The sequence below is a fragment of the Leucoraja erinacea genome, chromosome 3 (genome assembly GCF_028641065.1).
Source record: "Leucoraja erinacea ecotype New England chromosome 3, Leri_hhj_1, whole genome shotgun sequence".
Classification (NCBI taxonomy): Eukaryota; Metazoa; Chordata; class Chondrichthyes; order Rajiformes; family Rajidae; genus Leucoraja; species Leucoraja erinaceus.
In genome coordinates, this window is record NC_073379.1 from 5,636,821 (window position 1) to 5,662,215 (window position 25,395).

Sequence of the window (25,395 nt, forward strand, 5' to 3'; positions counted from 1 at the left end):
ATAGAGCATCAGTTCCATAGACAAAGTCCAATATGCTCAATGCGGTAGAGGTGAATTGGATAGTACCCTTGAAGGACCAGTGACCTGTTCAAGCTCCTATTTTCTTGTGTTCAAGAGGCATTCGGGTTCAAGGTAACAGATAGGAGATTTAGAGGGGATTTAAAGGTTTTTTTTTTATTGTTCACTGTGTTTGGAATGTGGGGGACAAGTGATTGGTGGGTGTTTGAGTTGGAGACAGAAACTCATGAAATGTAAGTATTTAGAAGAATACATCAAACGTCGGTGGCTTTGATAGCTATGAGCCAAGTGCTGGAGAATGGAAGAAAGTCATACTTGATGGCCAGCAGCGAAACAGTGCTGTTTTTTGAAGTATGATTGCGATCGCAATGACACTTTCCTTCACTGGAAAGGGTATCCATCACAACATGATACAACCAAACATGACATTGGTGAGACCACATGTGTAGAAAGGAACTGCAGATGCTGGTTTTCACCAAAGGTAGACACAAAAAGATGGAGTAACTCAGCGGGTCAGACAGCAACTCTGGAGTTACTCCAGCATTTTGTGCCTATCTTTACCAGGATGTTACCTGGGCTTGCAGGGAGAGGTAGGATAGGCTGAAGAAGGGTCTCGACCCAAAATGTCGCAACTCCTTTTCTCCATAAATGCTGCCTCACCCGCTGAGTTTCTCCAGCGTTTTTTGACTACTTAGGATAGGCTAGGATATTTTTCCTTAGTGCATTGGAAGCAGAGGAGTGACCTCATTGAGGTGTACAACTTCATAGATGCATAGATAAAGTGATCACTTCAGTTGCTACAACTACCCCCTCTCTCTGCAGCTTACCCCATATACCCACCATGTTCTTGAATGAAAAAGTCCACTGCTTCTTGATTCCCCGTACTCCTGCGTACAATGATGTGCGGATCTACCCTACATGGTCCCCTCATGGTCTTGTAAACCTCCTTAAGATCACCACTCACCCTCCTGCTCTCCAAGGAATAGTCTTCGTCTGCCCGCAATCTCCCTTTGGCCCTGGGTAAAAGACAGTGCATCCACCTCCCCTCCAGCACTTTGTATTTTGTTCATGATTTCAGTATCTACAGTTCCTCCTGTCTACCAAATGCCTGCGCAACTATTTGTACAGTTTTTAATCCAGGGATTGAATTGAATTGCAGATACTCGTCAAAGCAGAAATGAACTAAACCCGAGTAGACAAAAGTGCTGGATAAACTTAGCGGGTGAGGCAGCATCTATGGAGCGAAGGAAATAGGTGACGTTTCGGGTCGAGACCCTTCTTCAGACCCACATTGATCTCTTGGGACAGACACACGATGCTGGAGTAACTCAGCCGGACAGGCAGCATCTGGAGAGAAGGTACCCAAAATTGCAGGAGAAACTCAGCGGGTGCAGCAGCATCTATGGAGCGAAGGAAATAGGCGACGTTTCGGGCTGAAACCCTTCTTCAGACTGATGGGGGGTGGGTGGGAGAACGAAGGAAAAGGGGAGGAGGAGGAGGAGCCCGAGGGTGGGCGGATGGGAGGAGACAGCTCGAGGGTTAAGGAAGGGGAGGAGACAGCAAGGGCTAGCAAAACTGGGAGAATTCAATGTTAATGCCATCCGGACGCAAGGTCCACAGGCAGAATATGAGGTGCTGTTCCTCCAATTTCCGCTGTTGCTCGCTCTGGCAATGGAGGAGACCCAGGACAGAGAGGTCGGATTGGGAATGGGAGGGGGAGTTGAAGTGCTGAGCCACCGGGAGGTCAGGTTGGTTATTGCGGACCGAGCAGAGGTGTTCGGCGAAACGATCGCCCAACCTACGCTTAGTCTCCCCGATGTAAATCAGCTGACATCTAGAGCAGCGGATGCAGTAGATGAGGTTGGAGGAGATGCAGGTGAACCTATGTCGCACCTGGAACGACTGCTTGGGTCCTTGAATGGAGTCGAGGGGGGAGGTGATGGGACAGGTGTTGCATTTCTTGCGGTTGCAACGGAAAGTGCCCGGGGAGGGGGTGGTGCGGGAGGGAAGGGAAGAATTGATAAGGGAGTTGCGGAGGGAGTGGTCTTTGCGGAAGGCAGATATGGGGGGAGATGGGAAGATGTGGCGAGTGGTGGGGTCACGTTGGAGGTGGCGGAAATGGCGGAGGATTATGTGTTGTATTTGACGGCTGGTGGGGTGAAAGGTGAGGACTAGGGGGACTCTGCCCTTGTTGCGAGTGCGGGGATGGGGGAGAGAGAGCAGTGTTACGGGGTATGGATGAGACCCTGGTGCGAGCCTCATCTATGGTGGCGGAGGGGAATCCCCGTTCCCTGAAGAACGAGGACATCTGGAGAGAAGGAATTGGTGACGAGAGTCAGGGGAGAGGGTGACTAGAGATATGGACGGTGATATATTGAACTATGTGTAGAGTTACCAATGATTTAATTGAATTGCAGGTACTAGTCAAAGCAGAAGCGTTACTCCAGCATTTTGTGTCTGCCTTCGATTTAAACCCCACATCATTGTTCTCATGGGAACTGAATAAAGCCCCAGCTTTAAACCGGGTAATTCCCCGGCCTTCTCCACCAGCGTTTGGACTGGGGGCTGCTGAGAGAGGTTTAAACGGAGACATGAGCGGAGGAGAGCCTCACCTGCCCCTCTCCCAGGAAATCCAGCTTCTCGTAGCGCCGGGCCCGGGCCCTGACATCCACCGCCATCATCGCCCGGGGAACGGCGTCTCCTGCCCCGCACCACTGCCACTTCCGCCCCCCCCCTGCTCGCTCACCACGTCAACTTCCGCCCCCCTCGTCGCGTCAACTTCCGCCCCCCCTGCTCTCTCACCACGTCAACTTCCGCCCCCCCTGCTCTCTCACCACGTCCACTTCCGCCCCCTTCGTCGCGTCAACTTCCGCCCCCCTGCTCCCTCACCACGTCAACTTCCGCCCCCCCTGCTCTCTCACCGCGTCAACTTCCGCCCCCCCCTGCTCTCTCACCACGTCAACTTCCGCCCCCCCTGCTCTCTCACCACGTCAACTTCCCGCCCCCCCTGCTCTCTCACCACGTCAACTTCCGCCCCCCTGCTCCCTCACCACGTCAACTTCCGCCCCCCCGCTCGCTCACCACGTCAACTTCCGCCCCCCCCCTCGTCGCGTCAACTTCCGCCCCCCCCTGCTCGCTCACACACGTCAACTTCCGCCCCCTTCGTCGCGTCTACTTCCGCCCCCCTCGCCCTAGCCACATCCGCCCCCTTCTCCTCATCACTAGGCTGGTCGCCTAGACAACAGCAAAGGTACCAGTGCGGAGACGGAGACGGAGGCCGGTCACGGAAACATCTTTGGTAAAAAATCTTCTCCTCATTTTCTTTCTGCCTCACGATAAAAAGCAAAAAGATGCCTATGTTCCTTCCACAGCGTGTGGGGTCTGGCCCGGATCAGCACAGTTGGGACACCAAAGGGTAAAGTTGCGGGGGGGGGGGTTTACAATGTATTTTTATGTGATGTTGTCCCTTGTCTGGGCCTTGAGTCCGATATAACGTTTATAACCATATAACAATTACGGCACGGAAACAGGCCATCTCGGCCCTTCTAGTCCATGCCGTCCTTGTCCCATCTACCTGCACTCAGACCATAACCCTCCATTCCTTTCCCGTCCATATACCTATCCAATTATCATTATATATAATAATCTGGAGAAATATATATATATATGTGTTATATGATATATCACATTCATATATATATATATATATATATGTGTGTTATATGATACATCACATTCATATATATATATATATATATATGTGTGTGTGTGTGTATGTATGTTCTTTCCTACACAATCTAATCAGTTGCATAGGATTTGAGTATAGGAGCAGGGAGGTTCTACTGCAGTTGTACAGGGTCTTGGTGAGACTACGCCTGGAGTATTGCGTACAGTTTTGGTCTCCAAATCTGAGGAAGGACATTCTTGCCATAGAGGGGAGTACAGAGAAGGTTCACCAGACTGATTCCTGGGATATCAGGACTTTCATATGAAGAAAGACTGGATAGACTCGGTTTGTACTCGCTAGAATTTAGAAGATTGAGGGGGGATCTTATAGAAACTTACAAAATCCTTAAGGGGTTGGACAGGCTAGATGCAGGAAGATTGTTCCCGATGTTGGGGAAGTCCAGAACAAGGGGTCACAGTTTAAGGATAAGGGGGAAATCCTTTAGGACCGAGATAAGGAAAACATTTTTCACACAGAGAGTGGTGAATCTCTGGAATTCTCTGCCACAGAGGGTAGTTGAGGCCAGTTCATTGGCTATATTTAAGAGGGAGTTAGATGTGGTCCTTGTGGCTAAAGGGATCAGGGGGTATGGAGAGAAGGCAGGTACAGGATACTGAGTTGGATGATCAGCCATGATCATATTGAATGGCGGTGCAGGCTCGAAGGGCCGAATGGCCTACTCCTGCACCTATTTTTCTATGTTTCTATGTATGCTCGCTGAATAAAATCATCCTTACGTTATACATAATTTGTAAATCTTGCTCAAAACAAATTTTATTTTTTGTCAAATACTTCATTTAGATAACCCCACCATTACTGACAGATCTCATTCCGCTCTCTGGCTATTGGGAAGACCAGACCCATTTTATTGTTGAAAAACAATTCCGTAGACACAAAAAAACCTATTAAGGAACATTCCAAGAGTTGAGCAACTGGAATCTTCATATTGCTATTATTTTACCAAATCCTGCAGTTGTGAACAGTGTGATTAGATGAATTACAGAGTGCAGAGTTTAATACAAAAATCAACTCAAACACAGCACATGAGCCATTTAAAAAAAAAAATGTTTTTAAACATTAAAAAATAAAATTAACAGAATTATAATTTATTAACATATTAATCATCAACAAAATAATAACAGAATTATGAATTAACAGAATTATGAATCTAACCCTATATCACACACGCAAACTGTCCCCTGCAACACTGATTACACTGCGAGAGGGATAACCAGTCGGGTCGAGTTTACTGAATTGCCGACGTTCCGCTCCGTTGCGTACTACACGGCAGCCCATTGGATTAAGCAGGAGTGGACTATCTTGCTCCGCTATAGGATCTTTGGTCAACAGTCAAGCCAGCAACAGAGCATGAATAAAAGATAGAGTAAATAGATTAAAAGAACATTCACAGACTTCTCAACTTCAAAACATTCACAAGTTCTAGGAGTAGAATTGGGCTATTCGGCCCATCGAGTCCACTCCGCCATTCAATCATGCCTGATCTCTACCTCTTAATCCCATTCTCCAGCCTTCTCCCAATAACCCTTGACACCCGTAATCATGAATTTGTCTCTCTGCCTTAACTAATGCCTTCCATACATTAACTACCCTCTGACTAAAGTTCCTCCTCACCTCCTTTCTAAAAGTGCTCCCTTTTTTTCAAGATACAAGATATATTTATTTGTCACATGTGCCAGTTGGCACAGTGAAATGTGATCACCATACAGCCATAGAATAAAATAAAGAACACAACACATGATAGAGTTCAACATAAAACCTCCCCACACAGCAGAATCAAGTTTCCCACTGTGAGGGAAGGCACCAAAGTCAGTCATCTTCCTCGATGTTCACCCGTGGTCGGGGCCTCCGGAGCCTTCCGCAGTCATCGCTACGGGCAGCCCGTCGCTCAGGCTTGCTCGCCAAGATGTTAGAACTCCGACGTCGTGACTGGAGGCCAATCTCAGCGGCTTGGACCTCTGAATCGGTGGAGGTGAGGGAGAGTGTGGGGATTGAGGGAGAGGAGGGGGTAGGGAGGGAGTGGGGGGGGGTGAGGGAGGTAGAGTGGGGGAAGAGGGGGAATAAAGGGAGAGGAGTGGGGGAGGTAGGGAGTGGGGAAGAGGGAGAGGGCAGTGGGAGAGGTCAGGAGGGATAGTGGGAGGGGAGGAGTGGGGGATAGGAGGGGGTAGGGAGGGGAGAGAAGTTATGGAGGGAGGGAGTGACTCAGGGTTGGGGAAAGGGGAGGGAGAGGTGAAGGATTGTGGAGGGGAGGAGAGGGGAAAGAAGAAGGAGGGTGAAGAGGAGGGGGAGGGAGTGCTGGGGGATGAGGGGAAATGAGCTGCCCCTGCGCAGTTGGCAGCTATTCATGAGTGGTTAAATATTGCATTGGGGGAACGGGTGAGTGGTGGAATATTGCGTTGGGGAGCAAACCCAACGGGTCCGCACTTAGTCTAGTCAATTATTAAATATCTGGATAATTTAATATGAGAGAAAAAAATTAAAGTAAAATAAAGAAGTCAATGAAAGAAATATTATATGTGAAGGAAGGAACTGCAGATGCTGATTTATACCGAAAATAGACACAAAAACCTGGAGTAACACAGCGGGGCAGGCGGCATCTATGGAGAGAAGGAATGGGTGATGTTTCGGGTCGAATCTGTTTCGGGTCTGAAGAAGGGTTTCGACCCGAAACGTCACCCATTCCTTCTCTCCAAGGAAATGCAATATAACCATATTAAGAACGATTACAATTATTTTCTAATAGCACATTTTTTAAAATCATTTCTTTGAAGGGAAAATAATTTCTTTGAAGAGCAGACGATGGCTGTACATGTGGCTTGGCTATAGTGATAATGCAAATCCCAGATTAGGAAGATAAATAAACGTGAATTAAAAGCAGCATAAAATAAAATTCAGCACAAATCATTCATACATAATGTCACTACAGTGTTGAATATAGCATATATTCTCAATGATAATAACAGGGCATCTTTGGGAATTATTTTACAATTAATTGAAAACTTTTATGATTTCCCGTTCAGCACAGCACATATTGAACATGTTTCCTGCCGCTAGCATGTCCAAACCCTTAACAATCTTATATGTTTCAATAAGATCCCCTCTCATCCTTTTAAACTCCAGAGTGTACAAGCCCAGCCTCACCATTCTCTCAGCATATGGCAGTCCCGCCATGCTGGGAATTAACCTTGTAAACCTACGTTGCACTCCCTCAATAGCAAGAATGTCCTTCCTCAAATTAGGGGACCAAAACTGCACACAATACTCCAGGTGTGGTCTCACTAGGGCTCTGTACAACTGCAGAAGGACCTCTTTGCTCTTATACTCGGCTTCCCTTGTTATAAAGGCCACTTTCACTTTCTTCTCTGCCTTCTGTACCTGCATGCTTATTTTCATAGACTGATGAACATGGACCCCCAGACCCCGATGTATTTCCCCTTTTTCCCAACTTGATGCTATGTTACTATAATTGATTGAGTAAAAGATACAGCATGGAAACAGGCCCTTTGGCCCACCAAGTACAGGCCGACCATCCATGATTTAAGTTCTATGTTTTCCCATTTTCATACCTACTACTACACACGAGGCAATTTACAGTGGCCAATTAAACTACAAACCCTATGTGCAGGAAGGAACTGCAGATGCTAGTTTATACTGAAGATAGAAACAAAATGCTGGCGTAACTCAGCGGGTCAGGTAGCATCTCCTGAGAGAAGGAATAGATGACGTAAGGGGGCAAGACCCTTCTTCAGACTACAAACCTTTCTGCAAACCCTAACACTTAAAAGGATTTGAATTCTTTGAACTTCCCAGTACGATGAAGAAGAATGTTTCCAAATAAAATCAGATGCTTAATATTTGAGAGAAATCAGACTTTTGATGACGTCATGCAGTATGATGCCGATGCAAATCAGTAAATTGTGTTCACGTTTCACACCAGAAAGACGCACGAGTCAATTAAGTCACTTTAATCAATTTAAATTCCTTGATTTGTAATATTTTGTTGAATAAAAGTATATGGCAGTAAAAGTACATTATGTAGTTTTATACTCCTATGTTTATTTACAATAGTGCTTTACTTTCCCCCGTTTTACATTAAAATAACTCTTCAGTTCTATGGAGTGAAGCGATAACATTTTCACATGCACATGATGATATCGTTATTAAGTCTTATATCTATAATTTTCTACTTTCCAAATTATCACATCACTTTGAATAAATCTTTATTCAAACACAGCTGAATGTGGTTTGACTCCACGATTTACAGTTTCTCTCAGCAATATATTTAAATTTATCTTACGAAAAAATATATAGCAACACCTGGCAAACATAGGACTTTAAGCAGAGCTAGGCACTTAAACCTTTTACATTTAAACTGACCATTGACAATATGCCAAGTAAATATTTCCTTGGGCTTTTAAATTAGTGGAGTCAATAGCATTTTTTTTTTTTAGATCCATCATGATACACACAAGTTATTGAAAAATGCATTCCAAATTCCCCACCCAAGTTGTAAAAACAATTGGATGGAGTTATATTAAAATGTCTGAAAAGTAGGGCTGTCCCATCTATGTTTTGAGACCACTTATATTTGAGACCTGGCAATTAAAATGCAGTTAAATTCAACAAAATCAAATTATAGGCTGGAAGATATTTATGCCCAAAATAATTTGGTTAGTGAATTTTACTGAACAGAACAGTGTAAAAGATTTTTAATTTCACCAAACCGTTCTTATGAAATTTACTGAACGCAATTTGGGGAAAACATCAGGATATTTCTACTTTTATAAATTGTGACAACTCTTCAGCGTTTATTGAACATTCATGGATGTACATTCATTCTAAGGACTTGTCGTCAGTGCAGTTGTTTAAAGTCCTTACAAAAACGGTGTAACACAGAGTGTCTGCCACTTAGAAATGAACAAATCACCGTATGGTCACTGATGGATGAGAGAAACGAGCCATTGGATCCTACTCGGGTCCACCACGCTGTAAAACAAAATGACCATACCATTACCAAGGTACTCAATCTGTATAAAACTAATACATACTACATTTCAGTTTAGTTTATTGTCACGTATACTGACGTACAGTGAAAAACTTTTGGTGTCGTGCTAACCAATCAGCAGGAAGACAATACATGATTACAATCAATCCAATTACAGTGTATAGATACATGATCAGGGAATAGCGTTTAGTGCAAGGTAATGCCAGCAAAGTCCAGTCAAGGATAGTCCAAGAACATCAAAGAGGTAGATCGTAGTTCAGGACTGCTCCCTGGTTGTGGTAGGGTGATTCAGTTTGCCTGATAACAGCAAAAAAGAAACAGTCCCTGAATCTGGTGGTGTGCGTTTTCACACTTCTGTACATTTTGCCTGATGGGAGAGGGGAGAAGAAGTAGTGGCCAGGGTGCGACTTATCCTTGATTATGCTGCTGGCCTTGCCGAGGCAGCGCGAGGTATAAATGGAATCAATAGAAGAGGGTCTGAAGAAGGGTTTCGGCTCGAAACGTTGCCTATTTCCTTCGCTCCATAGATGCTGCTGCACCCGCTGAGTTTCTCCAGCATTTTTGTGTACCTTCAATAGAAGGGGGGGTTGGTTTGTGTGATGGCCTGGGCTGCGTCCACAATTCGCTACGATTTCTTACGGTCGTGGGTGGAGCTGTTTCCAAAACAAGCTGTGTACAATTATATTCAAATTCTTAAATCGATAATTAAATCACTTTCAATCCCAGTCTGAAATAGTATCCAATCCATGCACCAATTCAGATAATTGTACACAGACTGATTACTTGCATTACAGGAAAACCCCAGAGAGAAATAAGACAGATTTAAAACTGATGTAGCTTATTCAAGTCAAACTCAGAATTCAATCTTGAACTAAAAGGATTCAGTTAAGCAGGGAAGGCCAAATTACTTGGGTCTTAACTTAACCAAACTTAACTAAAACACAATAGCGCGTACACTGTGAATGGCTCGATTGTAATCATGTATTGCCTTTCCTCTGGCTGGTTAGCAGGCAACAAACACTTTTCACTGTACCTCGGATTGTGTGACAATAAACTAAACATTGTTTAACATTGAGAAGCAGAACCCAGTCAAAATATTGATTATAATCAACAGAACCAGTTTTCTGTAATTCAGTACAAATTGCAAATTTAGAAATAAATCATAGCACTAGAAGAGCACCATTCATTTTTCTTCTTAGGTAACTGCAAATGAATATTTTGGTTAGGTTTGGGTTTTTATCGTTATTCCACACACTAGAGAACTAATAAACTGTGAATTACATCAGAAATTGAAAGGTAAAGATCAGATTCTGAAGACTATGGTATACATTTTGTGGGGGGAAAAAAACATAGGTCATGTGGTAGATTTTGTACAGATCTATTTTCAAAGCCAAGTACGAGAGCCTAGTTTCACGATGAGGCATTTGCATTCTGTAATGCAAATTGTATTACATAATTCAATTCATGTTGAACTATTTTAACAATTGACGACATTTATTAAAATAAATTATTGCATTATTGAATTTATTGAAAACAGCGTAGGTGTTTGGATAAGGGGAAGTCTGAGTAGATGGGAACAAATGTACAAGCTGGTTTCAGTTATGTTATAGTTCCAGCAGCACCTTAATCCTTAAAGCCCTGTCCCACTGTACGAGTTCATTCAAGAGTTCTCCCTGAGTTTGCCCTGATTCGAACTCGGAGATTTACGGTAATGACCGCTCGTAAGTACTCGGGGCTTTTGTGGACATTTTTCAACATGTTGAAAAATCTTCACGAGTCTTCCCGGGCTAACCTGCCGTTAGTGAGTCTTCAGGAGTACCAGCCGTTAGCGTTACGAGCCACTAAGAACCGTCCCCGAGCTCTGACGTACCCGTTATGTTCATTCTATGTGCTTACCACGAGTTTGATTTTTTTTTAAACTCGGGAGAGCACTTGAATAAACTCGTACAGTATGACAGGGCCATCGGTTCTATTCTGCTGGTGGGGTTCGCCTCAGCTTTCAAGTAGCTTTCTGCCATTAAGACAGGCCCTCAGCAAGTCTCCATTTTCACCATTGACGGGCAAGGATAAACCCATGCTCGCATCATTCATAAATTCATTTCCTAAGTCAAATAATAACTACGCACCTGTAGCTCTTACAATGTTGTGAGAGTAAACCTAATTTCATCTAGAGCGCCCGTACTCACCTGAATGTACTCCATTTCTTCTTGTGAAATGGGTAATCTTCTGTATTTCTGCGGCAGAGCTCTTATTATTTCGATAGTGTCACGTGTGCCAGACAATTTGCTAACGGGGACACTGGCTGAAGAAACTGAACTTGTTGCTGTTGTTGTTGGCTGATGTCCCTGGATTGATATAGACATCGATTTGAGAGCTTCACGCACTAAAAAACAAGAATCAAAATCATTGAACAAGCCACAGTACAGCACCCAACTTCTTCTCTGCCACAAGATAAGGTCAATGCAAACTTCAATCCACAAGAGATAAAGCAATTAGTAGCTGTTCTACTGCAACCAGGTGGATCATTATATATGGTAATAAATAATCTGCATTTTTTCAATTACTTTAGAAAATGCGTCCTCCCCGTGTTTTGTTTTAGTTTTTAGAGATACAGTGTGGAAACAGAGATCCGGGTTCGATCCTGACTACTGGTGCAATCTGTATGGAGTTTGTACGTTCTCCCCGTGACCTGCGTGGGTTTTCTCCGAGATCTTCTGATTACTCCCACACTCCAAAGATGTACAGGTTTATAGGTTAATTGGCTTGGTAAATGTAAATATTGTCCCTAGTAGGATAGTGTTAATGTGCGGGGATTGCTGGTCGGCATGGACCCAGTGGGCCGAAGGGCCTGTTTTCGGGCCATATCTCTAAACTAAACTTTGGCTCACCGAGTCCATGCGGACCAGTAATCAACCAAACACTAGTTATATCCTACACACTAGGAATGTTTTTACAGCAGCACGTCTCTGGAATGAGGGACGAAACCAGAGCACCCGGAAAAACCTCGTGCGGTCACAGGTCAAATGAGTAAAATCTTTTTCACCCAGAGAGTTGTGAATCTGTGGAATTCTATGCCACAGAAGGCAGTGGAGGCCAATTGACTGGATTTATTCAAGAGAGTTAGATTTAGCTCAGGGCTAATGGAAACAAGTCTTTTTCTTCTTGCGTATGGCACAGCCTAAAGACAACTTGTTCTGTTTGATCTTCTTTTTGTGCACACCAAGGTTGATTGCATTCGTCGAGACAGGGTGGACCACGTGCAGGTTGCAATCTCCCACCCCAAAGGAAACAGGAACTGGGTACTGATTTTGGATGAGCAGCCATGATCATATTGAATGGTGGTGCTGGCTTGAAGGGCCGAATGGCCTACTCCTGCAACTATTTTCTATGTTTCTATAATAGTTCTAAAGCAGGACATAAAACTGTACAGCACAGGACAGGCCCACCATGTTTGCGTCAAACATGATGCCAAGCTGAATTGATCTCATCTACCTGCACATGATCCATATCCCTCTATTCCTTGCACTCCCATCTGCCTATCTAAAAGCCTCTTTAAGCCCACTGTGGTATCTGCCTCCACCACCATCACCACCCCTGGCAATATGTTTAATCACCCACCACCCTCTGTGTAAAAACACTTGCCTCTGCACATCTGCATTAAACTTTCTCCGTCTCACCTTATAGCTACGCCCTCTGGTGTCGGACATTTCCACCCTGGTACATTTACCGATATGTAACATAAAAAATCATCCTAAGATGCTTAACAAGTAGAAGAAATATAATTGTTAAATTTACTTGTATATTTTCATACAAATGTAAACATGTATTTTTGTCAGGGGGGTGGGGGGGGGTAACGGGATGTGTAACAGGGTGGTTACCTGAAGATGGTGTTAAGGGTTATCATAAAGGAAACAGTCAAAGTAGAAGGACTTTAGAGAGATCTTAGAATTTGGGACCAAAAAAACTAATAAAGTCAGGGAAGACACCAAAAGTTGGGAAATTGCGGCGGGCCACACAGAGAAACATGGACTATGAAAAGTTTTTTTTTTAAATCAAAGCACTGTGTTCAAGCGGGAGGTAGGACAAAAATGCTGGAGAAACTCAGCGGGTGAGGCAGCATCTATGGAGCGAAGGAAATAGGCAACGTGATTTTCATCTGGTTTGTGAACTGCTCTGCCCTGGACAAGAAGGCTCTGCAGCGAGTAGGGCGTTCGGCCGAACGCACTATGGGAACTACACTCGCCCCCCTGCAGGAACTATACATCAGAAGGTGTAGATCCAGAGCCAGCAACAATATGGAGGACCCCTTCCACCCCAGCAACAGATTGTTCCAGCTGCTACGGTCATGCAAATGCCTCCACTGTCATGCTGTGGAAACAGAGAGGTTGAGAAGGAGTTTCTTCCAGAGGCCAGTAGGACTGTAAACTCTTATCTCACCAGGGACGAACTTACTTGACCAATTTACTGTTGTGTGATGTCTTTTTAAAATTGCAGTTTTTTTCTCACAAATATGTAATTACTAATTCTGTTCCATTCTGTTTTGTAGTTTTTTTTGCACAGCCGCAAGCATTGCCACTTTTCATTTCACTGCACATCGCGTATGCGTATGTGACAAATAAACTTGACTTGACGTTTCGGGCCGAAACCTTTCTTCAGACCCTGTTCAAGCGGGTACTGATGTAGAACATCGAACAGTGCAACACAGGAACAGGCCCTTCGGCCCATAATGTTTGAGCTGAACATGTTTTCTAGCTGAACCAATCTCATCTGCCTGCAAGTGATCCATATCACTCCATTTCCTGAAAAGCCATGTGCCCATCGAAAAGCTTTTTAAATGCTACTATCATATGTGCCTCCACCATCACCTCGAAACGTTATTCCCTTTATCCTGTATTGATACACTGTGGACGGCTTGATTGCAATCATGTATAGTCTGACCAACAAAAATGCTTTTCACTTTACCTCAGTACACCTGTTAATAAACTAAACTTAATTACCCTCTGTGTAAAAAAAACTAGCCCCGCACATATTTCCTCCCTCTCACTTTCTAGCCATGTCCTCTAGTATTAGACATTTCCACCCTTAGGGAAAAAGGTATCTATCCTACCTATGCCTACAATAACTTGAAATACTTCTATCAAGTCTCCCCTCAGCCTCCAACGTTCCACAGAAAACAATCCAAGTCTGTCTAGTCTCTCCCTATACCTGAAACCCTCTGATCCAGGCAGCATTGTGGTAAACCTCCTCTGCACCCTCTCCAAAGTTTCACAACTTTCCTGCAATAGGGGGACCAAAACTGATCGGCGTACTATGACCTGAAATTGATTGCTAGAACTGTTCAAGCGGGTAGGGATGTAGAAGTTGGACAGTGCAACACAGGAACGGGCCCTTCATCACTCTGTGAGCTGAACATCCACCTCTGACTGGGGATCTCATCTGCCTGCAAGAAGGATGATATCACTCCATTTCCTCACTGCCCGATGTGCCCCCCAGAAATGCCAGCAAATGCTACTATCTATGTGCTCCACCATCACCCCGAAACGTTTATTCCCTTTATCCTGTATTGTGACACTTGGGATGTATAATCTGACCAATCAAAAATGCTTTTCACTTAAGACAGTTGACGTTAAAGACTAAACATAATTACCCTCTGAGAAAAAAAGAGGAGCCTTGCCATATTTGCATCCCTCTCACTTTGTGTGATGCCCTCTAGTATTGCCATTTCGGCACCCCAGCACCACTGCGTCGCTAATGTTTTCAACCATGATGAATGAATACCAAGGGATAAAAATCCAACCCATTATCCATCTTTTCTGTAAATAATTAGAAAGCTTTACTGAATTACACTTACCATTAGGTTTAGGGGCAGCCTTTCTGTCTGGGAATTGAATTAATCGTTGATATGGTTTCAGAATCTACAAAGAAATTTAAAAGAAAATAAGCACATACTTTCCAAGTCACTCTGATTATTCAGTCCTCAAAACATTCTCAACAAACATTTAGAAGTTTCCATCATCTATCTTCACCAAAACATTTCAAGATGTTTTATTTATGAGGATTCATGAATATTCCTATTAATATACATATTTTTAATGCATTTCGTAGAAGCGAATGAGATGTTTGAAAATACAAATATTGATTTTCAGAACTCCACTTTAAATATTATCTTAGACATTTTCTTTGTAAACATTTGTAATCTCTAATAATCTATGAATGTGCATTTTTCAGGTTTGAATAGGATTCAGATACTGTCGATAGTTTTTAATCCTAGTCATGAAAGTCCTATTTTTCATTGCTTTTGACAGTTGAAAATGTAGTTTGGAATTTTAGTTTATGTTCTCCCTGTAACTCGCGTGGGTTTTCTCCACGAGCTCGGGTTTCCTCCCACACTCCAAAGATGCAGGTTTACTAGGTTAATTGGCTTCAGTAAAGATTGTAAATTGTCCCTAGGGTAGTGTTAGTGGGTGGAGATCGCTGGTTGGCATGGACTCGGTGGGTCGCAGGGCCTATTTCCATGTTGTAGCTCTGAACTAAACTAACAAAAGTAAGCCCATGATCTTTGGGCAACTGATCCAAATGGTCCTTTGTTCTCTTCATTATCTAGTCTGATTAACAGAAGGAGTTGGGAATAGATTTAGAGATATGGGGCATGTACCAAGCACTGGGTGGAATGCATTTGGCGAGGTGCAGCAGAAACTGACATTGTACAAGAAATACTCCCTCTCGATCGCAGGTAAGAACCTGTTTGTCAGGTGTGAGGTGCTGTCAAAAATAAATTCCAAAGCTTCAAGAAGACAGCAAGGAATAAGGATAGGTGGAGTTCCTAAAAATGCTTAAAGTCCTCTTCATGTGTTCTAATAATTCTGAGCTTTAAAGGTTGAAACTTCTTGCGTGCACAGCCTAAAGTTGTAGGACAACTTGTTCTATTTGATCTTATTTGATTGTGCATGCCGGCTTGATTGCATTCATCGAAACAGGGTGGACCACGTGAAGGTTGCAATCTCCCACCCCAAGGTTGAAACTGAGCATGTGTAACTGACACTCACTGCATAGAAACATAGAAAAATACATGCAAGAGTAGGCCATTCGGCCACCACCACCATTCAATACGATCATGGCTGATCATCCTAAATCAGTACCCCGTTCCTGCTTTTTCCCCATATCCCTAGATTCCTTTAGCTCTTAAAGCTAAATCTCTCTCTGAAATTGACCTCCATTGCCTTCAGTGGCAGGGAATTCCACAGATTCACAACTCTCTGGTTGAAAAGGCCACTCCTCATCTCAGTCCCAAATGGCCTATCCCTTATTCTTAAGTCTACTTAGTCAGATTTGCTTCTCTGTTGTCAAAGAACAAATGGCAATTGTAAAACAACGAGTTAAGATTGAAAGGGTAACAGGACATTTGCTATCTGTAATGGGGTGGAATTGGGCTGTATGTACTCTTCTGTGTTTTTCGGTATAAACTAGTCGGTATAAAAAAGTGTTATAAGACCATTTGGAAGAAGGAAAAGTGCTAAAATGCCTGCTACAGTAAATAACACATCAGTCTGAAGAAGGGTTTCGGCCCGAAACATTGCCCATTTCCTTCGCTCCATAGATGCTGCCTCACCCGCTGAGTTTCTCCAGCACTTTTGTCTACCTTCGATTTTCCAGCATCTGCAGTTCCTTTATAAACATCAAAGTAAAATTCTGTATATGAGCAGTGAATGATTCTTTGTTCGTTAGAAACATGGAAAATAGGTGCAGGAGGAGGCCATTCGGCCCTTCGAGCGAGCACTGCCATTCATTGCGATCATGGCTGATCGTCCCCAATCAATAACCCTTGCCTGCCTTCTCCCCACATCTCCTAGATTGCTCCCCAGTGATCACTGTATTTGACACTCTTAAATAAAGTTTTGATTGCTTGCCTAATTGTTTAAAGTTTTCTTTAACAGGGCGGGTCATTCCCTCTTCTCCCCTTTCTCATCAGGCAAGATGCAAGTTTGAAAGCGCACACGTCCAGATTGAGAGATAGTTTCTTCCCAGCAGTTATCAGCTAACTGAACCATCCTATCACCAACTAGAGAGAGGTCCTGACCTACCATCTACCTCATGGGCCATCTTTGCACTAAACATTATTTTTCTTTATCCAGTATATGTACACTGTGAATTGCTTGACTGTAATCATGTATAGTCATTCTGCTGCTAGACACAAAATGCTGGAGTAACTCAGCGGGACAGGCAGCATCTCTGGAGAGATGGAATGGGTGACATTTTGGGTCGGGACCCTTCTTCAGTCGTTTCGCTGACTGGATAGCACACAACAAAATAGCTTTTCACTGTACCTCGGTACATGTGACAATAAACTCAACGATCGAACTAGCAAGGTACAAATAATGAAACTGTTAACTGCTGCTAGAAAACCATCAAGAGAGTCAATAGTGTTTAATTATCATATGCACCAGGACTGGAACAATTAAATTATTACTTTCTGTAGCTTTACACATACATTGTGTAATAATATATTAATCTTTTATTATGTAATATGTAATAATTAATATATTAATAAAATAGTAATAATCTTTCAAAACTCTTTAGATTCTGGAGTAGTTCCTGAAGATTGGCGGGTAGCAAACGTAACCCCACTTTTTAAGAAGGGAGGGAGAGAGAAAATGGGGAATTACAGACCAGTTAGTCTAACATCGGTAGTGGGGAAACTGCTAGAGTCAGTTATTAAAGATGGGATAGCAGCACATTTGGAAAGTGGTGAAATCATTGGACAAAGTCAGCATGGATTTACGAAAGGTAAATCATGTCTGACGAATCTTATAGAATTTTTCGAGGATGTAACTAGTAGCGTGGATAGGGGAGAACCAGTGGATGTGGTGTATCTGGACTTCCAGAAGGCTTTCAACAAGGTCCCACATAAGAGATTAGTATACAAACTTAAAGCACACGGCATTGGGGGTTCAGTATTGATGTGGATAGAGAACTGGCTGGCAAACAGGAAGCAAAGAGTAGGAGTAAACGGGTCCTTTTCACAATGGCAGGCAGTGACTAGTGGGGTACCGCAAGGCTCAGTGCTGGGACCCCAGCTATTTACAATATATATTAATGATCTGGATGAGGGAATTGAAGGCAATATCTCCAAGGTTTGCGGATGACACTAAGCTGGGGGGCAGTGTTAGCTGTGAGGAGGATGCTAGGAGACTGCAAGGTGACTTGGATAGGCTGGGTGAGTGGGCAAATGTTTGGCAGATGCAGTATAATGTGGATAAATGTGAGGTTATCCATTTTGGTGGCAAAAAAACAGGAAAGCAGACTATTATCTAAATGGTGGCCGATCGAGAAAGGGGGAGATGCAGCGAGACCTGGGTGTCATGGTACACCAGTCATTGAAGGTAGGCATGCAGGTGCAGCAGGCAGTAAAGAAAGCGAATGGTATGTTAGCTTTCATTGCAAAAGGATTTGAGTATAGGAGCAGGGAGGTTCTACTGCAGTTGTACAGGGTCTTGGTGAGACCACACCTGGAGTATTGCGTACAGTTTTGGTCTCCAAATCTGAGGAAGGACATTATTGCCATAGAGAGAGTGCAGAGACGGTTCACCAGACTGATTCCTGGGATGTCAGGACTGTCTTATGAAGAAAGACTGGATAGACTTGGTTTATACTCTCTAGAATTTAGGAGATTGAGAGGGGATCTTATAGAAACTTACAAAATTCTTAAGGGGTTGGACAGGCTAGATGCATGAAGATTGTTCCCGATGTTGGGGAAGTCCAGGACAAGTGGTCACAGCTTAAGGATAAGGGGGAAATCCTTTAAAACCGAGATGAGAAGAACTTTTTTCACACAGAGAGTGGTGAATCTCTGGAACTCTCTGCCACAGAGGGTAGTTGAGGCCAGTTCATTGGCTATATTTAAGAGGGAGTTAGATGTGGCCCTTGTGGTTAAGGGGATTAGGGGGTATGGAGAGAAGGCAGGTACGGGATACTGAGTTGGATGATCAGCCATGATCATTTTGAATGGCGGTGCAGGCTTGAAGGGCTGAATGGCCTACTCCTGCACCTAATTTCTATGTTTCTATGTTTCTATTAAATGCAACAATTCAACAAATATATATATCATAAATTATCAGTTATATTCGGTAGCCAGTCCATAATAGTGCAAGCCAAAGTACGTTGTGCAATCTTATACCAAGTCCCTTGTAGTTCTGTGCTGATGATGATAAAAGTAGCCCTATTCCTGATGGTCATCTTCGAGTGGGGCTCAGTTCAGTTTATTGTCGCGTGTACCGAGGTACAGTGAAAAGCTTTTGTTGCGTGCTATCCAGTCAGCAGAAAGACAATACATGATTACAATCAACCCATTTACAGTGTATAGATGATGATAAGGGAGTAACATTTAGTGGAAGGTAAAGCCAGCAAAGTCTGCAACAAAGGTAGCCACAAAATGCTTGAGTAACTCAGCGGGTGAGGCAGCATCTCTGGAGAGAAAGAATGGGTGACAAAATGTCACCTATTCCTTCTCTCCAGAGAAGCTGCCTCACCCGCTGAGTTACTCCAGAATTTTGTGTCTACCTTCGATTTAAACCAGCATCTGCAGCTCTGTCTTACACACAAAATGTACAACAAGCTGTGTGCAGATCCTGGACATTCAAATACTTTTTGTGTTACAGGTACTTCAAAATGAGGGTCAGGCTGGAAATGTGTCCCCAGCGTTGTGAAGGCTATGTTTGGCCATGCTGATGCAGCACATTCCTTTGGTAGAAGGTTCATGCTCAAGAACGCAACTCAATCTGGCACAAAGAGATTGTTCATCCTGTCAGCTCCAAACTGTCAAAGACATCTGGCAGTGCGCGTCATTGACAGAACTTTCACAGTAACTACACTGTGCCTGGCTGATGGCGAGAAGGGATCTCCCCATTAGAGTCTTAATATCACTGATGGCACCGATGAGTTGGTTGCAATGGGTATTGTCATCCCTGGAGGAGTTTCGGGAACTAAGGAGTAAACTAAAAAAGGAAATCAGATGGACAAAAAAGGGCCAGGGGATAGATCTGACAGATAACATTCAGGACAATCCCAAGAGATGTTATAAATTCATAAATGGGAAAAGGGTAACTAGAGAGAGAGAGAGAGAGAGAGTGGGAATCCTCAGGAATCAAAATGGTCACCTCTGTGTGGAGCCACTGGAGATGGGCAAGGTCCTCAATGAGTATGTAATTACCAAGGATAAAGACAGGAGGATGGAGGAACTTGTGGCAGTCAATGGAAGTGTGTTGAGAGCAGTCAGTGTTACGGTCGAAGAGGTGCTGGAGGTATTATCATGTGTGAAGGCAGACAAATTTTCTGATCAGATATATCTGAAGACATTGTGGGAAACTAGAGAGGAAATTGAGGGAGCCTTGGTTGAAATTTACGAGTCGTCCTTAAATACAGGAGAAGTGCCGGAAGACTGGAGGGTGTTAAACGTTGTGCCTCTATTCAAGAAGGGCTGCAGGGAAAATGCTGGGAACTATAGGCTGGTGAGCTGAACATCTGTTTTCAGAAAGTTACTAGAGAGTATTCTGAGGGATAGGATATGCAGGCATTTAGATGGATAAGGACTGATTAGGGAGTCAGCATGGTTTTGTACGTGGGATCACAAATTTGGTGGGGTCTTTTGAAAACGTGAGCGAAAAGATCAATGAGGGCAGAGCTGTATTTGTGGTGTATATGGATTTCAGTAAAGCATTCAACAAGGTTCCGCACGGTAGGCTGCTCTGGAAGGTTGGATCGCATGGGATACAAGGAGAGATAGCTGAATGGATAGCAAATTGGCTTCATGGAAGGAAGCAGAGGGTGATGGCGGAAGGTTGCTTCTCGGACTGGAGGCCTGTAACTAGTGGTGTGCCGCAGGGTTCGGTGCTGGGCCCATTACTGTTTGTCATCTACATCAATGATTTGGATGAGAATCTACAGGGCAAGATCAGCAAGTTTGCCGATGATACAAAAGTGGGTGGTTTTGCAGATAGTGAAGATGGTTATGAAAGATTTCAGCAGGATCTTAATCGATTGGCCTGGTTTGCAGAGGAATGGCTTATGGAAATTAATACAGAGATGTGTGAGGTGTTGCATTTTGGGAAGTCTAACAAGGGCAGGATCTACACCGTGAATGGTAGGGCTCTGGGGAGTGCAGGTGCATGGTTCCTTGAAGGTGGAGTCGCAGGGTGATCAAAAAGGCTTTTGGCACATTGGCCTTCATCAGTCAGTGTATAGAGGTTGGGAGGTTATATTGCAGTTGTATAAGACGTGGGTGAGGCCGTAATTGGAGTATTGTGTTCAGTTCTGGGCACCATGTTATAGGAAATATGTTGTCAAGCTGGAAAGGGTACAGAGAAGATTTACAAGGATGGTGACAGGACTAGAGGGTGTGAGCTATAGGGAGAGGTTGAGTAAGCTGGGACACTTTTCCCAGGAGGTTGAAGGGGTGACCTTATGGAGGTGCATAAAATCAAGAGAGGAATAGATCGGGTAGATGCACAGTCTCTTGCCCACAGTAGGGGTATTGAGGACCAGAAGACATAGGTTTAAGGTGAAAGGGAAACGATTTAATAGGAATCCGAGGGGTAACTTTTTCCACACAAATAGTAGTAGGTGTATGGAACAAGCTGCCCAATGAGGTAGTTGAGACTGGGACTATCCCAAAGTTTAAGAAACAGGTAGACAAGTACATGAATAGGACAGGTTTGGAGGGATATAGACCAAATGCAGGCAGTGGGACTAGTGTAGCTGGGACATGTTGGCTGGTTTAGGCGTTGAGCCGAAGGGCCTGTTTCCATGCTGTATCACTCTGCATCTCCTTCTGGAATGTGCATTTGCCAAGATGCAGAGGCTGGGGCTACGGATGAAGGGGCTTTGTCAAATCTTCTGCTATACAGCAATGAAAAACAGGGACATGTGGTCTTCAATGGTTCCCAGTAATTCACACCAGTACAAACATGATCACCAACGTGGAATTATACAGTACAAAAATGAGCCCTATCAGTTCACCTCATTAATGCTGGCCATGATGCCTATCTACACTCATCCCGTCTGTCCCAAAGATCCCGCCTAACCCACTAAGATACTCCAGCACTTTAGGGGCTTTTTTTCCCTTACATCTTTTGCTCTCTCTACCCAGTAACCTGTATTTAGGACAGAACAGAATAGACTATTCTTTAAGGAGCCTGGTGTCAGGAATCTAAATACATGTCTGCCAATGAAGCTGACTGGGTATAAAAAGAGCATCAACGCTCAGGATGTTGGTGTGAGAGAGATCACTGACATTGATTCACCTTTCCAGTTGGTTCGGAGAATTGTGCAGAGAAATTATTAATGGAGCAATGTACTCGCATGTGCTTACGTTGTGGACCTACAGTTCAAAGAGGCACATACCATAACAGTATATTATTAACATTGCTAAGCACTATACTATCATTTGATTCTCGGTTTTACTTGCGAGTTAGATGCTGCAGCCAGTGCAGAGTTTCATGTTCAAAAGTCATATGAGCAGAATTAAGCCATTTAACCTATTGAGTCTACTCTGCCATTCAATCATGGCTGATCGATCTCCTTTCCCTCAACCATTCTATACTGACTGATTTTGGATGGCTAAAAGGTAACAAAGGCAAGTGGGACTCGTGTAGCTGGAACATGTTGGCTGGTGTAGGCAAGTTGGGCCGAAGGGCCTGTTTGCATACTGTATGAACCTACGACATTTTGGGTCAGGACCCTTCCTCAGAAGAGTCTGATGGTGATTAGGGGTTCCGACCCAAAATGTCACCCATCAGAGATGCCGCCAGACGCGCTGAATTATTTTGTGTCTATCTGCACCATTGATATAGAGAAGCATGAAAACGTGAGCATTGCCCTGGATAGAGTGAAGATAGACACAAAAAGCTGGAGTAACTCAGCGGGACAGACAGCATGTCTGGAGTGAAAGAATGGGTGACATTTTTGGGTCGAGACCCTTCTTCAGACGGCGTTTAATATGGAGAGGATGTTTCCGCTCATTGGAGAGACCAGGACCAGATGCCATAGTCTCAGAATAAAAGAACATAAAAAGGACAGAATAAGGGAAAGATGAGGCGGAATTTCTTTAGTCGGAGGGTGGTGAATCTGTGGAACTCATAGAAACATAGAAATTAGGTGCAGGAGTAGGCCATTCGGCACTTCGAGCCCGCGCCGCCATTCAATATGATCATTGCCACAGACGACTTTGGAGGCCAAGTTAATGGATAATCATAAGGAGGAGATTGATGTATTCTTGATTAGTACGGGTGTCAGGGGTTGTGGGGAGAAGGCAGGAAAATGGGGGTTTCGAGGGAAAGATAGATCAGTCATGATTGAATGGCGGAGTAGACATGATAGAAACATAGAAATTAGGTGCAAGAGTAGGCCATTCGGCCCTTCGAGCCCGCACCGCCATCCAACTCAGTATCCCGTACCTGCCTTCTCTCCATACCCCCTGATCCCCTTAGCCACAAGGGCCACATCTAAATCCCTCTTAAATATAACCAATGAACTGGCCTCAACTACCCTCTGTGGCAGAGAGTTCCAGAGATTCACCACTCTGTGTGAAAAAAGTTCTCATCTCGGTTTTAAAGGATTTCCCCCTTATCCTTAAGCTGTGACCCCTTGTCCTGGACTTCCCTAACATCGGGAACAATCTTCCTGCATCTAGCCTGTCCAACCCCTTAAGAATTTTGTAAGTTTCTATAAGATCCCCTCTCAATCTCCTAAATTCTAGAGAGTATAAACCAAGTCTATCCAGTCTTTCCTCATAAGACAGTCCTGCCATCCCAGGAATCAGTCTGGTGAACCGTCTCTGCACTCCCTCTATGGCAATAATGTCCTTCCTCAGATTTGGAGACCAAAACTGTACACAATACTCCAGGTGTGGTCTCACCAAGACCCTGTACAACTCTACAGTAGAACCTCCCTGCTCCTATACTCAAATCCTTTTGCAATGAAAGCTAACATACCATTCGCTTTCTTTACTGCCTGCTGCACCTGCATGCCTACCTTCAATGACTGGTGTACCATGACACCCAGGTCTCGCTGCATCTCCCCTTTCCCAATCGGCCACCATTTAGATAATAGTCTGCTTTCCCGTTTTTGCCACCAAAATGGATAACCTCACATTTATCCACATTATACTGCATCTGCCAAACATTTGCCCACTCACCCAGCTTATCCAAGTCACCTTGCAGTCTCCTAGCATCCTCCTCACAGCTAACACTGCCCCCCAGCTTAGTGTCATCCGCAAACTTGGAGATATTGCCTTCAATTCCCTCATCCAGATCATTAATATATATTGTAAATAGCTGGGGTCCCAGCACTGAGCCTTGCGGTACCCCACTAGTCACTGCCTGCCATTGTGAAAAGGACCCGTTTACTCCTACTCTTTGCTTCCTGTTTGCCAGCCAGTTCTCTATCCACATCAATACTGAACCCCCAATGCCTTGTGCTGGGCTGAATGGCCTAATTCTGCTCCTCGAATTTATGAAGTGGAGTAACCGGATGCTGGCAGCTCATCCCTGGGGCTTCCCTTCAGTTAATGGGACAGAGGTCAGAGTCAGTGGCTGCAACAACACATGTCTCTCTCTCACTCTCTCTGTATCCTTCTCTCCAGAGATGCTGCCTGACCCGCTGAGTTACTCCAGCACTTTGTGTCAACCAGCATCTGCAGTTCCTTCCTACACATTTCGTCTCTCTCTCTCGCTATCTAATGTATCTCTGTGGCTGCGGATGGCGCCGCTGGTGCAGCCGAGGGATCTCCCGTCCCCTGACAAGGACAAGCTGAGGGTAACAGGGTGTGGACATGGACAAGGACACCTGCGGCCCCGCGTCTCTGTGTGAAGCAGCGAGAGGCACGACACGAAGAGCTAGACGAGGGGCGGCAGCGGCAGCGGCGACTCCTCGCCCACTCACTCACTCGCCCACTCACTTACCCGGACGCCCCGGCCCACGGCAGCCATCTTAGATCCCCAGCCGTTCCCCATGGCGACGCTGCGCACGGAGCACTTCCGGGGTGGTGACACGGGCCCAATCACAGCGAGGCGGGGTCAGCGGGGCGGAAGCGCGTGCGAACACTACACAACAAAGATCCTATAGCGGAGCTTATATCTTTGCTACACAATGTATCAAAGACAGACAGACAGACACAAAGTGCTGGAGTAACTCAGCGGGACAGGCGGCGGCTCTGGGCAGAAGCAATGGGCAGACGTTGCTTCAGGACGAGGTCACCACTGATACAGCGGAATTAGGCCCATCAAGTCTACTCCGCCATTCAATCATCTCTCTCCCTCCTAACCCAATTCTCCTGCCTTCTCCCCACAATCCCGTACTAATCAAGAATCTGTCAATTATCTCTGCCCTAAAAATAGGAGAGATAAGACGTTGCCTTCCATCACAGTGGGGAGGAGATGCGCTGTGATGGATGTTTGTGTAAATTGTGTTGTGTCTTGGTTCTTTTTCTTGTGTGTATGTAATGATGGCAGAAACCAAATTTCGTTTTAACCTTAATGACTGTCTGTCGCGCTGCGTTACTCCAGCTTTTTTTTGTGTCTACCTGTAAGGAGAGATTGGAGAAACTTGGACTGTGGCAAATAATTCCCCAGATTCA

General features: G+C 44.4%; 2 protein-coding genes across 4 annotated transcripts in view; both read right to left on the reverse strand.

Moving 5' to 3' along the window:
* cdk7 (cyclin-dependent kinase 7) overlaps positions 1–25,395 on the reverse strand; it is a 105,106-nt gene that overhangs the window by 34,978 nt on the left and 44,733 nt on the right. Inside the window, exon 2 of one of the 3 annotated variants that reach the window (XM_055631785.1) lies at positions 2,631–2,711. In XM_055631785.1, coding sequence (XP_055487760.1) covers positions 2,631–2,699 — 69 coding nt within the window. In that variant the 5' untranslated portion in view covers positions 2,700–2,711. Of the gene's footprint in view, positions 1–2,630; positions 2,765–25,395 lie in introns of those variants that run through there. The other 2 variants (XM_055631778.1, XM_055631773.1) reach the window with 2 other exon arrangements.
* On the reverse strand, positions 8,156–24,811 carry mrps36 (mitochondrial ribosomal protein S36). Its single transcript, XM_055631812.1, has 4 exons — positions 24,722–24,811; positions 14,620–14,683; positions 10,955–11,151; positions 8,156–8,749 (listed from the first exon to the last, which is right to left on the reverse strand). The coding sequence occupies exons 1-4, from the start codon at positions 24,770–24,772 to the stop codon at positions 8,732–8,734; spliced, it is 330 nt and encodes a 109-aa protein (XP_055487787.1). The 5' UTR covers positions 24,773–24,811; the 3' UTR covers positions 8,156–8,731.

Bases quoted from the DNA above. Each gene is read 5' to 3' on its own strand.
- mrps36 (XM_055631812.1), bottom strand. From the start codon at position 24,772: ATGGGGAACGGCTGGGGATCTAAGATGGCTGCCGTGGGCCGGGGCGTC. The intron at 14,684-24,721 runs GTAAGTGAGTGG...ATTTCTTTGTAG, and splicing joins CCGTGGGCCGGGGCGTCCGG to ATTCTGAAACCATATCAACG. The intron at 11,152-14,619 runs GTAAGTGTAATT...CTTGTTTTTTAG, and splicing joins GGCTGCCCCTAAACCTAATG to TGCGTGAAGCTCTCAAATCG.